Source organism: Clupea harengus, chromosome 14 (genome assembly GCF_900700415.2).
Source record: "Clupea harengus chromosome 14, Ch_v2.0.2, whole genome shotgun sequence".
Taxonomy (NCBI): domain Eukaryota; kingdom Metazoa; phylum Chordata; class Actinopteri; order Clupeiformes; family Clupeidae; genus Clupea; species Clupea harengus.
Window position 1 is genome coordinate 13,917,495 of NC_045165.1, and position 16,415 is coordinate 13,933,909.

General features: G+C 43.5%; 1 protein-coding gene across 2 annotated transcripts in view; it reads right to left on the reverse strand.

Annotated features, from left to right (window-relative positions):
- Window positions 1–4,021: 4,021 nt before the first annotated feature.
- The window catches only part of slc8a3 (solute carrier family 8 member 3), an 84,800-nt gene continuing 72,406 nt past the window's right edge, over window positions 4,022–16,415 (reverse strand). The window contains exons 4-8 of one of the 2 annotated variants that reach the window (XM_012836791.3): window positions 14,323–14,340; window positions 12,548–12,666; window positions 11,802–11,901; window positions 9,497–9,766; window positions 4,022–4,637 (exon numbers count right to left, since the gene is read on the reverse strand). In XM_012836791.3, coding sequence (XP_012692245.2) covers window positions 4,261–4,637; window positions 9,497–9,766; window positions 11,802–11,901; window positions 12,548–12,666; window positions 14,323–14,340 — 884 coding nt within the window. In that variant the 3' untranslated portion in view covers window positions 4,022–4,260. The remainder of the gene's footprint in view (window positions 4,638–9,496; window positions 9,767–11,801; window positions 11,902–12,547; window positions 12,667–14,322; window positions 14,341–16,415) is intronic. The other variant, XM_031580179.2, reaches the window with a different exon arrangement.

Genomic DNA, 16,415 nt, shown 5'->3' on the forward strand with positions numbered 1-16,415 from the left:
TCACTGAAGTGTGTTAACAGTGGAAATACATCAACAACACTGAGCCACATTTACAGCTTACAGGACCTGGGTTGATTCACAGCTTCACACTTTACAGAAAATACCACAGCTTCTCACACAAAGGGCTTGGTGTCTGCTCGTCTTGTTTCTGTCTGTGTGTGTGTTTGGGTTTGTATTTGTATGGGTGCATATACTACGTGTGTGTGTAAGTGTACATATGTGTGTGTGTGAGTGTGTGTATGTTAAAGAGAGTGAGAGGAAGAGAATGTGTGTGTTTCTTTGCTTTGCTTTACAAACCAAAAAGCTCTGATTGTTTTATTACCCTGTGTGAGGGCCAGCACCAGCAAAGCAAGTAAGAAACACACACACACATTTTAGGCGCTTTTCCACTGCAGGGACTTGCAGGCCATTTTAGGGCAGCTGGCACCTTCAGGAGGGGTTTCCACAGCTGAACCACCTTTGTAGGACCTCTTAGGGCCTTTTTGGGGGATGAAATGGGTACTCACGCCGGGGTAGGCTCTCCTGTGTGGCCCTGAAACTGCTGGGCGGCACTTGCAGTGATGGCTGATGCTTATTGGTTGAATGCAGTGCGAGGGGAAGACAACAACCAGTGCCATTTTTAAAAACCAGCAACAAGATTTACCAGGGGTTACACGGTGAATACAGTCAAAGAAATGATAGCTTACATGGTTAACAACTTGTTAAGTCACTGAATGAACACGAGCAAAACGTCAGCTGAAATATAAGCTTTAATTAATCATAGTGTTGCAGGTAAATTAATTTGTCAAATAACTACTGCAAGTGTGAGAAACTTTATGGCAATTCAACTGTTGACTTCAACTGTCCACTTTGAGGTAATCCTAACATTACTAGAAAATCTCTGTGTTTTTTCCCCGGTCTACTGTTGGAGAAATATATAGTGATTTTGATCATGCTCGGAAATTGACATCACGATTGAAGAGCAAAATATTAGGCCACGTCACACTTGGGAAGGTCCGTAGTTCCTGTACCGGAATGGAAACAGAAAGGCTGCAAGGGCCGATTAGGGGGCCATTCCTGTAAACGTATGCGCCACCTGCAGTGGAGAGACGCCCATAGACACACACTCAACTGAGCAAGTACAAGGCAGCAAGACAGTGTGTCAGTGTGTGTTTGTGGCTGTGTTGTACGCAGTGTCTGACCGCGGGAGAGATCTGGTGCTGATCTGGATCAAACCCATCAACACCATCTAGTCAGATGCTATAAACCTTAAAACCTCTGTTCTCCACAAACCTTCAAAGCATAACACATCATCTCACAAAATGAAATCAGCAAGCAATACATTTGTAAACGAATCGGTCACCCGTTGAAAAAGAATGAAGAAACATAAGACAACCTCTTCAAAAGGAGAGAGCAGTAGTATCACGGTGTGTGTTTGAGTTCAACCAAGACAGGGCTTTTCTCAAGCATGACAGGAGAAGACAGGGCAGAAGTTTCTGAAATCGACAAACAGATTTAGACATTTATACAGATGTGTGTGAGTTTGTCCGTGTATGTGTGTGTTTGGATCGTTTCTGAACCCAAGGGTATGAAAGTAAGCATTCAAATACACATTTGTTTGTAAACAGATTCCTTGAAGCATAAATGAATGGTGAAATATGCCTGTTGGTGAACCTGTAACTCTTCATATGAGAAAACACCTGTGTATACACACACCAACACACACAAACGTGTGTTAGAAAAAATGTCTTCATATTCAGCACGTATGTGCTGTTAATCTCTGTGTGCCTGTGTGTAATAGAGAACATCTGTATGTATATAAGAACATCTCTCTGTCTCTCTCTCTCTCTCTCTCTCTCTCTTTCTGTGTTAAGGTTGTCAGGTCAGGACTTGAATTTAGTATGTACATGTGATGGTGGGTGTATTCACACCACTACACTTAGCACACACATACACACACAGTGTCCATGAAAGGTCCATGAGAGGGAGGTAGTACCCCCCAGTGGAGAGGAGTGTCACTGCAGCTCTATGTGTGTGTGTGTGTGTGTGTGTGTGTGTGTGTGTGTGTGTGTGTGTGTGTGAAACAGTGAGTGTGTCACAAGTCTCTATCTCTGTGTGGGCACAAGCACTCCAACTTTATATACCTCTCCAACTCTTTGGTTCTGTATGGTTTCTTATCCTTTTACCCTTTGTTGGTGCCAAGTATTCCAGATGCAACAACAAAAACAACACACACACACACACACACACACACACACACACACACACACACACACACACACACACACACACACACACACACACACACACACACACACACACACACACACACATACACACAATCCCACATTAATGCATATTAACTACACTATCACCAAGCCCTGCAGAAACAGTAAATCTTTCCCCTAGCTGTTGCATTCTGGGTTAACATTCTACTTGCAGCTCAAAGTGGCATGAAAACAAAATGGCACAAAGGAACGAACCTAGAAGCATCTCCTCATACTGTGTTTGTGGCCTCCCCTAAATCATACCAGGCGCAACAAGAACATCCACTCCTTTATAGAAGCAGCAACATTAGAAAAAAAAAGATGTCTCCCACCTTATCATCTAAGACCAGGCTTTTAAGTCTCATAAGTTAAAAGGTTTTGGTTAAAAGCTTGGGGCTCTGCTGGACTCCTCTGTGTTAATTCGGGACTTTGGCACGCTGACACAGGAAGGGATCTGGGGCTTGGGAGAGAGAAGCGTTTGAGGTCTTACTCACGCTAGCGGCACGGACGAGAGGGAGAAGAGTGACTGTCAAAAAAAAAGAGATCCGAAATCCAAGCTCTCACACATACACACACACACACACACACACACACACACACACACACACACACACACACGCACAGCCATCAAGACTGGAGTGCTGACACAAAACAGGGACAGTGAGGCACCTTTCGTGACAGGTGTGTGATGTTGTGAGATGCACCTCCTTTGGGAAGTGGGGTATTAAAATGCTCTTTAAAGCTCCTGACAGTGTATGTGCTTCTTGTACTTGTACTCATCGTCTTTTCATCTCTGTCTCTCTCTCTCCTACACTCAGTCACTATCTCCCAGGGCCACAGTGATTCCTCCTTCTCAACCCGGTCTGATTCAACTCTAGGTGACCACACTGAAACAAATATTCAAAATATACAGAAAATATGGAAATATATTATATAGATAGATATAATACGGAAGTTATGTTCTGGGCAGTTGGGTAAAATGTTCTCTTTCTTCTCTTCTCTTCTCTTCTCTTCTCTTCTTTTCCTTTTTCCTTCTTTTGCTTTTATTTCAATGGTTACATTTGTTTTTCTTGTCCTCCATGTTGACGCTGTGAATACGATAGCCAATGCTGCGTTCCCTAAGAAACTAAAATAAATAAATACTATGAGTCCAGTCAACAGTCACTCAACAACAAATTGCCAGTAATTATATATTCTTCTCTTTTTTTCGCTGATGAAATACTATTCTTATCCTTTACATAGATCAGAAAATAGTTCTCTTAAGATTTCCTCTTTTTGTATTTTTTTTGGCAAGTGTCTTTTTTTCCCAAAATATTTAGAAAAAAGTCATTCTCATCAGGTGTTGAGAAAAATATAGACATTTTATAGCTCCGCCTCCAGGGTTCCGCTGGACACGCAGTCCAATCAGATCCGCAGGAAAACAGGGACCCACCCACCAGATCACTCCCCTGAACGCAACCAATCAGCATTGATAGGCAGAGAGAGGGGCGATACCCATTTAATTAATTGTCGGACATCATTCCAGGTATTCCTGGAACTCCTAGGTCACTCCTTGATCACTCCACTAGACCTAATACGCACACACACAAACGAACACACCCATACACACACACCCATACACACACACACACACACACACACACACACACACACACACACACACACACACACACACACACACACACACACACACACACACACACACACACACACACACACACACACACACACACACGCACACACACACACACATTTACACACACTCGTTCACCATCACACTCATCCAGACCTACTCCTCCAGACATAAATCCTTACTTCTTCTTTTATTTAGTTTTTTTTCTTTCATCAGTCCACAACAGCCAGGCCTGAGTCCTATTTCTTCTCCTTCTTCATCCCTTCTTCTCCCCATCTCCTTCCCTCCATCTCTCCCCTTCTCTCTCCCCCTCCCTCTCTCCCCCTCTCTCTCTCTCTCTCCCCCCTCCTCTCTCTCCCCTCCTCTCTCGCTCTCTCTCCTTTAGAAGCCTTCTATATGACAGTAGGCCTCCATGCTGGAGAGGAGGATGTAGAGGAACCACAGGCCAAAGAAGAAGGCTGAGGTCATGAAGCGGTGACCTCGGGGCCCGCCCAGCTCGCCGCCGATGTGCGGCCGCCGCCGGTACAGGAGCACGCCGATGGCCATGAAGGCGAAGATGGTGTAGAGCGTCACCGAGAAGGCCAGCCTGCCGGCGGGCACCACAAACTCGCGCCCATGCCACTTGTGGTAGATGGCCGCCACCGACCAGGCCACGCCGATGCCCAAGAAGACATTGACCGCGTTGCTGCCCGTCACGTTGCCGATGGAGGCGTCGGCGTAGCTGTCCTGCACGGCGGCCACCTTGCTGGCAAATGTGTCTGTGGAAGGAGGGGGAGGGAAAAGGCATTGCAAAAAGGAGGGGAGAGAGAAAGAAGGAACAAGAGAAAGAGAAAGAAAAGTTGTGAGAGAGGAGAAGAAAGAGAGGGAGACAAACATGTATGAAGGATATGGTGAAAAAAGAGAGAGAAAACACAGAGGGAAGACAAATAGAAAGAAGAGGGGAAAGAAAGATGAAATGGGAAGAGTGGGAATTAATTTACATTTGCAGGGTGAAGTGATTACTAACATGTTTCTTTCACCACACAGCTGGCAACAAGAAAAAGTACAGCAAAATACTAGAATATAATTGAAAAGATATAAGTATATTTTAAGCAGTCTTTGCTCGAAAGTGACAGGAAAGACATATTATCCTTTCCAGTGCATTTATATTATCCACACAGCTGTGAGTTCTCTTTTAGCTTAGCAACAGATATAGACTATAGATGCACAGAGGCATCATTATCTGTGTCTCTCTCTGTTCAGGCAACTAAATGATCTGCGTCTGTATCCGGGTAGAAGACTGGAGGTGGGCATGGTTTATACTGGGCAAATGTTGTATTTTCTAAACAAATATTCATTGGTAATTCAACTGTTGTGCCTTCAAAGCATCAAATTATTTTAATATTGGAATATAATTAATTATTAAATATATTTCCACATCCATATTGTACTTTTCATCTCTCTCTATTTTTATCATAGATATAGATTTTATATCAATAGATTTTAAATAGAAACTATTTATGGTAAAGATATGATATCCTTCAGCTGGAGGGAACAATCTTAAATTCCAATTATGCTGCGTTCGCGTTTCTTGATGCGTTAGCGTTACTGCAGTTCGCTAGGGAAACGTGAATTACAACTTTACAACAGTAATTACTTAAATGGATGAATATTGACTGAAATACAAGGTAAAATATTCAATATTTCGACTGAATATTAAAACGGAGGAAATGAACACATACAGCTCCAAATGGCAGGCTCTCAAGCTTCAGTTTGATTTTGGGTCGGTGCTTGAACAAATATCCAGAGGGGACAGGAGGCTTATAGCAGGGGAGCGCCAAATTACTGGCAACATAGTGGTGCATAGTGAAAGTGTGATCATTCGGTGGTACGCTCCCTCAAAGAAAATTTTACAAAAAAGCGCCCATCCACATTGATATGAGTCGATTTGAAGAAACATAATGGCTGACACAAAGGCATATCAATCATGGAGCTGAACCCCCCCCGAATAATAACGAGCAAATTTGGGTGTTAAAGATATCTGTTTCCATCGCATTATTTGTGCTGTCCCGAACAACGTGTTTGGATTCCCTAACAGAGACTATATATATGCAGTGGCGGCTGGTGATTTATTTTTTGGGGGGGGGGCGCAATCATAGACATATATAGACTATAGGCGCAGTTGGGCAGTGCGGTTTAAATAGCACTCCACAATGAGAAAACAAAAACACAAGAGAGGTTTTGAGTAGAATATATTAAAAAACAAAAGATTTATTTAATGAAAACACAGTGCTCAACACTGTCCACTAACAACTCTCAACAAACTGTAAAATTGGGCATGAGAGGTTTAGAGCAGAATGGTTTAAGAAACATTGGGTTGGGTTCCAGAGGTTTAAATATTGGGTAGTAGAGGTTTAGAGTAGACTAGATTCAGAAACATTGTGTACAAGTTTAAAACAGAGTAGCTAAAAAAAAAAAAAAAAAACAGGGTGTAGAGGTGTGAATGATACCAGTAGTTTAGAGCAGAATAGATTCAGAAATACTGGATTATACTAGAGGTTTAGAGCAGGATAGATTCAGAAACACTGGATGATACTACATGTTTTCGAATGCCAATTCGGTACCCTTCGTCCAACTGCTCTGCAATACTCAGTCTTCCAAAGAGGCTTAGCTTCAGGCTGTTAGTTAGATGGCTGCGGCAAGATTCGTGCTTCTTACATTTATCGTTGAAGTGCTTTAGATCCCTCATCCCCGTTGCAGTCCAGATTGTTTCAGTCCCAGGACTTTGGAACAACAGGCAGGGAAAACAAAAAAACGCATCACTCACTGAACAACCAGCTAACCAGCTCCGGTTAGCATACAGGCTTGAGGAGAAGCTACGGGTGTACCTCCTCCCGCGGTCGATGCTCTGCTGCTGCATTTTTAAATTCGGACGTTCGGGTCCCATGTCTTTCAGTCTCTTCTTATCGACATCTGATCGTCGATTCGAAAGTTTTCAGTCGGCATACTCACAGAATCAAAGTCTCTGCTAGCTATGTTGCTCTCGTAGATACGTGAGATGTATATGGGATGTGAGGGAATGATAAAGGTCTCTGATTCGACGAATAGTCCAGTCGCGTTGAAATAAGAAACGATGTCATTGGTCAGGGCGCAAAATTTTGCGCCCCAGGATCGAACTTTCATCCGCCAATGAGAAGCTGTCCTTGCTCAAATGTTGCAGAAAAGTATGAGAGCTCCCATTGACTTCCATTTGGCCGGCGCCCCTCCAGGGAGGAGGGGCTTATCGTGATAACGAATGGCAATATATTATATTTGGTCACATTTAAGTGGTTGTTGGCAGGGGCTTACGGTCTCCCACACACATGTAACGCGTTAACACAGTACAGTTCCTATTTTAATTGTTTGGTATATAATGTTTTTTTACTTTTTTTTTTTCATCTCAAAATTTTAGGAGGGGCGGCGCCCTTGCGCCCTGTATTGACGCACCGCCACTGTACATATGTGTATCCCTAATATAGACGTCTCTGAAACGGACTGTCACACACAGCGCTCATACCCTCCCATTACCCAGCTATAGCCCAACATATACTACACACTCTCCCCTAAATAGACGATTTATACACACACACACACACTAACATATACACAAACACACACACGTGGCACAGGTACATACCTGGCACAGCAAGAAACACCACAGTGGTGACGTGTCCTTAAGGCCGGTGGTGCAGCCAAAATGAGAGGCCTCAAATACACACACACACACACGCATACACGCACAGACACATATACACCCACACCCATAGACACGCACAGACACACATATACACCCCCACACACACGCATACACCCACAGACACATATACACCCACACCCACAGACACGCACAGACACACATATACAGTACACCCACAGGCACACATATACACCCACAGACACACATACAGACGTGGACAAAATTGTTGGTACCCTTCCGTTAAAGAAAGAAAAACCCACAATGGTCACTGAAATAACTTGAAACTGACAAGCTCCAGTTTTGTCTCATCTGTCCAAAGGACATTCTCCCAGAAGCCCTGTGGCTTGTCAATATGCATTTTGGCAAATTCCAGTCTCGCTTTTATATGATTTGCTTTCAACCAACAGTGGTGTCCTCCTCGGTCGACTTTGGCTCAAACAGCGACGTATGGTGCGATCTGACACTGATGTACCTTGACCTTGGAGTTCACCTCTAATCTCGTTGGAAGTTGTTCTGGGCTCTTTGGTTACCATTCGTATTATCAGTCTCTTCAATTTGTCATCAATTTTCCTCTTGCGGCCACATCCAGGGAGGTTGGCTACAGTCCCCTGGACCTTAAACTTCTGAATAATATGTGCAACTGTAGTCACAGGAATATCAAGCTGCTTGGAGATGGTCTTATAGCCTTTACCTTTAACATGCTTGTCTATAATTTTCTTTCTAATCTCCTGAAACAACCCTGTCCTTAGCTTTCTGTGGTCCTTGTTCAGTGTGGTACACATCATGATACCAAACACCACAGTCAGTGTGTTTACATGATGGTATAATTCGAATCTTTGCTTAGTCGGACTATGCTTTCTTTCGAGGGTAGGTGCTATTATCCCAATATACATGGCAGTGAATAAATCGAATCATTGGCCGAAAGCATGTCATATCCGATACGATAGGTGGCGCTGTTTTCATTACAACTAGTGGTGATACAGCCCTTTCCGCTTGACCTCTTCACCACTACCAATAACAACAACAGTTGATTGAGCATGAATCGCGTCTGTTCATCGGTCCAGAAATGCTCATATCTTCGGACCTCTTCTGTTATGTTTGTTCATAATCAACAAGAATAAGCTTGTGAGACAGTCTGCAGGATATTCATAAAAAACTGTGTCATTAGTATGAACAGTTGAGACAACTTATCCCTCTTTCGTCTTCCGGGTCACGACCTGGCAGGGAGAGAGGGAGCATGCGCAAAGACGCAAAGTCCAGTTCCTAATCCAATTCACCGTTACATGCCGCAATAGTCGAACTATCAACTGGATCGGATCGAGTTATCCAGGGGTGTTAGTCCGACTATGTGCGGTCCGACTACGATCCGACTAAGGTGCTTACATGAAACGGATAATGCGATTTCAGTCCGACTAAGGCAGTTATTCGAATCCATGTAACCACGGTCAGTGACTACTTTTCACCCTTTAAAAAGGCACACTGACTGATTACAAGTTTGAAGACACATGTAATGCTAATTAAAGGACACACCTTAGTTTAACATGTCCCTATGGTCAAATTATTTTCAATTTTCTAGGGGTACCATCATTTTTGTCCAGGCCAGTTTGATTCTTTTTTTTTTTTAATTATTCTGTTGAACCACAATTCAAAAGCAATGTCTGATTTTCATTAGTTAACTTTCAGTACATTTTTATTTATTACTACTTTTGTCAGTTTCAAGTTATTTCAGTGACCATTGTGGCTTTTTCTTCCTTTAGCGTAAGGGTACCAACAATTTTGTCCACGTCTGTATACACCCACACCCACAGACATGCACAGATACACATATACACCCACAGACACACATATACACGCACAGACACACATATACACCCACCCCCACACACACGCACAGTAACTCACCTGGTACGGACGTCCCCAGAGCAACAAACACCACAGCGGTGACGGAGTCTTTGAGGCCGATGGTGCAGCCGAAGTGAGAGGCCAGGTCTCCTATGATGGCCGTGAGGAAGCCGATGACGACGATGCTGATGATGAAGCACGCCCAGCCATTCCAGTAGTCAGTGGGCGGAACGCAGGCGAACAGAACCTTCCAGAACACCGTCAGGAAGTGCATGACGTAGTCGAAGCAGGACGGAAGCCGTTCTTCGCCTGTGTCGTCCTCGTCCTCATCTCCTTGGTGCAAGTGTGGGGAGCATGGAGACACGAGCGGGAGAAGAGGGAAAGACAAAGACAAAGAAAAAGAGAAAGAGAGAGAGACAGAGTGAGAGAAGTGAGAAATGGAGTGAGAGAATAGAAAAATGGAGAGACAGAATGAAGAAATAGAGAGAGAAAGAGTGAAATAGAGAGAAGGTAGAGGACAGACAAAGAGGATGAGGAGAGAGGGAGTAAGAGAAAGTAGAGAGAGGACAAGTGATAGAGAAAGATAGAGAAAGATGAGAGATGGAGGGAGGAAGAGAGGGAGAGAAAGAGATAAAGTAATAGAGAATGGACAAAGACAGAGCGAGAACACAGAAAATATGAAGAGTTTGAGAGTGGGAAGACGACAGAGAGACCAAAGAAAGAAAGAAGCAGAGGAAGAGAGACAAATGGACAAGAACATTGATGGACGGGGAAGGAGGAGGAGGAGGAGGAGGGAAAAAAGAGAAAAGAAGCGATCTGACTCTACATGCTCAACTGCATCAGCAAACCCAGTTGTGTCTGGGACAACTCCACACAACACACCTTACAGTGTCAAATATAATCAGATCACACAGAGTGCAATGATCAGCACTTCCACAGGGTAGGATATACTGCAGAATACTACTTCACAAATACCAACCTGAAGGTAGCATTTATCAGTGTGTCTACATGGATGTTTTCAAAGCCTGCTTTAATAAAGTGAGTCAGCAGAGTTTATACTGTGTTTGTGTCTGAGTGTGTGTGTGTGTGTGTGTGTGTGTGTGTCTGTGTGTGTGTGTGTGTGTGTGTGTGTGTGTGTGTCTGTGTGTGTGCGCGCTTGCGTGCAAGTGTGTGTGTGTGTGTGTATCCTTGCGTGTGAACGCGTCTGTGTGAGGGGCTTGCGTGAGGTGTATATATTTTTCAGGGTGTCATGAAACTTTAACCTAAGCTGGATTTAATATTTCAGCACCACAGTGAGTGGAACACTGGCTGTGTGTGTGTGTGTGTGTGTGTGTGTGTGTGTGTGTGTGTGTGTGTGTGTGTGTGTGTGTGTGTGTGTGTGCATGTGTGTGTGTGCAGAGCTCACTGTCATAACAACACCCTGCTATGCCATCATCACTGAAATGCAACCAAAATGTACACACCTTAACCCTTGAAGAGCTTAAATACATACAAACACATACTCAAGAACTCACAGACAGGGGTATGGCTATGGGGGGGCATGCTGCGAGACACACATACACAGACAGATGCTTCTCTGATCCATTAATCAGCATTTTAACACACTTACCCACCCACTTCCACTTGAGTGAGTGAAACCTCCACCACCAAACATGCATGTAAGACTCAATCTGTCAGCCTGGAGTCGAGGCAACTCTTTGATCTAAACCCGAGGCTTTCAGAGCTCTCCAGCAGAAAGCCCCTTCATCATTCTGGTTTCCATACTGATAGAATGACTAATCTCCTGCTACACACACACAGACACACACACACACACACACACACACACACACACACACACACACACACACACACACACACACACACACACACACACACACACACACACACACACACAGACACACACACACACACACACACACACACACACACACACACACACACACACACACACACACACACACACACACACACAAGGCTAAAGCTGCTTGAACTGGAATCTCTCCACACTGGGACTGAAGAGACCAGTGTATTTCAGTGACTTTTCCCACCCAGAATCTCATGCAGATAAATAATGGTGGTGCCCTTCCAGTGTGTGCCGCCGTGCCCCATAGTTTTGGCCTTGTAGGTGTCATGATGTACTGTCAGCACACACTACTTCTGGAAGGTATTCTCATGTTAAGTTAAGTGAAGCAGCTAAGCTCAACTTCACCGTTAAAACTCAAAGCGATGCATTCCTTACTTTATCATCATTGTGTGTGAGTTGCAAGTTTGTGTGTGTGTGTGTGTGTGTGTGTGTGTGTGTCTGTGTGTGTCTGTGTGTGTATTTGTTGCTGGCGGTAGTGCTCCACGGAGATGTGTGTACCTGCACTGACGGTGATGGCCTCCATGAACTGGTCTCTCCAGGAGTTGGTTCCTACCACCAGTGCAAGGTTAGTCTTCTTGATGAGCTTATCCACTGTGTTCTGAAAGACACACACACATAGGGTGGAGGGTTAGTGTGTGTATGTGTGTGTGTGTAAGAGATAGATAGATAGATAGATAGATAGATAGATAGATAGATAGATACTATATCTAATTTAAATATCTAGTCTAACCTGGTTATAACAACTCATGCATTTCCGTTAGACATAAAAGGAACTAAACTGTCAGTTAATGGCCAAATGGCCACTAGATGGCACCGTGACCAAACTTCCCCAACCCTTGTCAGAGAATCCTTGCTACTTCATCACTGTTCATTCAAGGTCCCACTGAACCAAGGCTTCTTTCACCTGCACATTCTCTCAACTAAGTCTATTTTATGACACTCTCTTACAGCCATCAGTGCGCATATTTTAAATATTCAGGTGCTATAAAAGATGCGCGAGAAATGAGTTTTGACACAGGGTTCATAATTAACAGTTTAACTCAAGTGAACAACAAAATCTAAGCTCATACATGTCTGTGATGTGATTGTGTGTGTGTGTGTGTGTGTGTGTGTGTGTGTGTGTGTGTGTGTGTGTGTGTGTGTGTGTGTGTGTGTGTGTGTGCAAGTGTGTATGTGTGTGTGTATGCACGGGTGTATGTGTGTGTGTGTGTTTTCACGTTTGTATGGCCTGCATAGGTGTTCACCTTAAACTCATAAGACTCCTCGATGATGACCTCCAGTTTAGCATGCTCCCCCAGGACAGGCTTTCCCATCTCTGCTATCCTCTTTGCTTCCTCCTCCTCTGATGACATCTTCGGCACATCTGATGGGGGAAGGGGACAGAGGAAAGAGAGAGAGAGAGAGAGAGAGAGAGAGAGAGAGAGAGAGAGGGGAGGAAGGAGAGAGAAGAAGAAGAAGAAAGAGAGAAAGAATCAGACAATCAGACAAGAAATGGCGCTATTTTTCCCTTTTAGGGGCTGTCAGTCATTCACAACACACTATTGGGATGGTTGATTGGTTTTCTGTGACTGGGTATTGAATTTTCCTGCTGAAATTCCCAGTTGTGAACACACACACATGCACACATTCACACACACACACACACACACACACACACACACACACACACACACACACACACACACACACACACACACACACACACACACACAAACACATAAACGTGATTAGTACACACAGCTTTTCGCCATATCGACAAGAAATCGACTTTCTCTCCAACTCTGCAGTCATTTCTGAGTAGCCAGGTGGAGAGCTGTTATTAACACATCGCCAAGATGCCAAATGTGATCTCAAAAAAGCTCTTCAGACAAAATGCACACAGAAACACATATGAACACGGACACAGAGACAAACAGACAGACACACACACACACACACACACACACACACACAACCCAATGCAGACACACACACACACACACGCACATACACACACACACATTCATGCTTCTGTTTGAGATGCAAAGTACACAAAGTGAAAAAAATCGGCACTCATCATGCCATTGTTGAGGCCAAACAAAAGACCTTCATAATCCTCGTGTGCTCTTAAGAAGCACTTCAAGATCCATTAGAACTCTTCTGTGCTCTTCACTCTATTCTTCATTCCGATCCGCAGCGGTTCTGAGTGCCCTAGCAACCCCTGTCTGAAGTCACCTGTTCTGAGAGCCACTGGGGTGCTAAGCACTGATGTGGTGCCAACGTGCTTCTTATAAAATATTAACAGGAAGCCTTTAACAGCCCAGATCAGAGCTCGTCGGAGAGGAATCTCACACACACACACACACACACACACACACACACACACATTCATGCGTACATCCCCCCACCAAACAGACACACAAACACACATACACCCACACAAACACACACATATACAGACACAAACACTTTCAGAAACACACGCAAAACCCCCCGCCCCGCACACACACACCACACACACACATTTCACTTGATCAGATAGTGGACAACTTTTCTCCTTCGTTCTTTTCTGTAAACATGACATTCCCTTCCTGAGCACAAGCCTATTTTAGTGGTAATTAAAAAGCTCATTTTGGGGACAGCTTCTTTCATGTCCGCCCTTATCAACTGTTCTTTCCTTCATTCTGGCAGCCAAACATAATTCATGGCTTCATAATTAATTAATCCACGGATTGGGGTGAGAATCAATCATTACACGCAGAAGAGGGCAATGAATTTAGGAGGGAAAAAAACAGACAGAGAGAGAGATGACAAAAAACGAGGAGAGAGAAGAATAGGAAAAAATTCATGCGAAAAAAATTAGGATGAAATTAAAGGACAGTTAGAAAAAGATGAAAGTCAGAGACAGAGTAGCACGCGAGAGAGAGAGAGAGAGAGAGAGAGAGAGAGAGAGGGAGAGAGAGAGAAGAAAAGAGGGCCTATGACATTGCAAACAAACACACAAATGCATTCAATGCAACCACACCCAAAATGGACTTACCGTCGGCCAGCAAGAGGGCTATGTGTGTGTCAGACAGAGACAGGATTGGAGGGGGATGAGGGACGATGAGGGGCGATGAGGGGCGATGGAAAGAGATGAGATAGAGAAAGACATGTCAGTCAGAGACAGAGGCAATGCGATGGCACTGAGAGAGGGGATATTGATGTGCACAGGCGGTAATACGTAATGAGAGTGATTTCGTGATATCATGGGTGCTGATCATGGCTGGATATCACCAGGGGCCTCACGATTTGATCAGCAATTATCATGATTCTTGAGAACCCATTTGACATGATAATGATGATTCTATGATATATTGCAATTCTTGGATATATTGCGACATACGAGGATTGCTATAGAGGTTTTTCATGTTCTTTAAAAAGTGAAAGAAACTGAGTTATAGGTACTTAATTCTCTCAATAGGTGCTTAATACTCTCAATGTGCATTGCAATACTAATAATACAAATACATACAAATAATAATAAATAAAAATTGGTGACACTTAACAATATTCAACATATTATATTGAGCTGCTTAGGGCTGGACTATCATGCCAACATCTATATACTAAAGTGAATAGATTTTTTTCTTCACAATGTTGATGGTGTGGTATTGTATATTTGTTTGATAATGCAGTGGAAAAACAGAAAATGAATGCAAGATCCGCAATACCCTGACTAAGACTATGAACATGGTGAAAATGCATAGGATGCGATGATGCATTAAGAAAGATGTTCACAGAACAGAAGGTGCAACAAATGACCATTTTGATCTTTTAGTCAAAAGTACAGGTAAAAGCAAGGCCACATTTCATTTCATTTCCACAAAATTTCATTTTGGTTGACACTATGACAGAAGAGTATCATCTACCCCAACTAGCGACGAGGAACAAGGATATTGTACACTCACTTTAATCTTGTCATGCTGTGATAATGGTTTGATGATGTTTTTGACATATAAAATGGGAGTCAGTTAGCAGACAAGTTTTTTTTTGCTAATGTGAAATGAACTCTATAGCCATATTAAAAGGATACAGAGGAGAGAAGTGTTAAAGTTACTCAATGAAGCAGATGATTTAATGAAATATGCACACTGTAACGAACATAACGTCTCAGGGGCAGAGAAAGAGAAAGAGAGAGAGAGCGAGAGAGAGAGGGAGAGAAAGAGAAAAGAGAGAGAGAGTAAAAGAAAGAATCATAAAGAACTACAAATCCTTTCTTTCTGCTGTTCTTTTTATTAAACAAAACATATGAGTGGCTCTTCTGGCCTTAAGCACACATACACACACACACACACACGCATGCACGCACGCACGCACACACACACTCACGCACTCACGCACACACACACCCACGCTCAGTAGCACTTTACAACATTGTTACGCATACACAAAGCACAGCAGTACTGCCTTTGACATAATTACAAACACACACAGACATACACACACACACACTCACACCTCCCACACACACATGAGTAAGCACATGCAGGCCAACACATGCACACATCTGGAAGTGCCCACAGCTGGATCTGACAAGGAAAACAACCCACTGCAGAATGTCAATCACTACTTTACTGCGAGTCATGCTAACTAGCCCGGGTGCCCCAGGCTCAGCCTGTCACTACTGTTTTCCCTTGGCTTGTCCCCGTTAAAACACGGTGACTAATTCAGCCTCGGAGGGGCTGTTAATGTCGATGTTGACTGTGTGTCTGAAAGCTGGAGGTGTTAGCACAGAGGCTAACCAAGACGGCTAAGACTATATCTTTTAGCGCAAAAGGCTAACAGGGACACTTTTTAGCAGTTGAACTGCTAACTAACTGCTTTTAGCTGTGGGCAGAGTGTCTTGCTGACTGTCACTCACATAGGTCATTGACTAACTCAGAAGGTTTGGGATTTTTTCATTGCATCCAGTTTAGATAATAAATATCTGAGCTGATAGCACCTTGGCTAACAGAGGCTTTAAAGCAATGGTTCCAAAACGTTTCATGGCATGACCCCCTTTGACAATAAAAAAAAAAAAATTGTGCCCCCCCACACACACCATTGTGCTTGTATAGATAATAACCTGTTTTTAAACAAAACAGGTTGTTG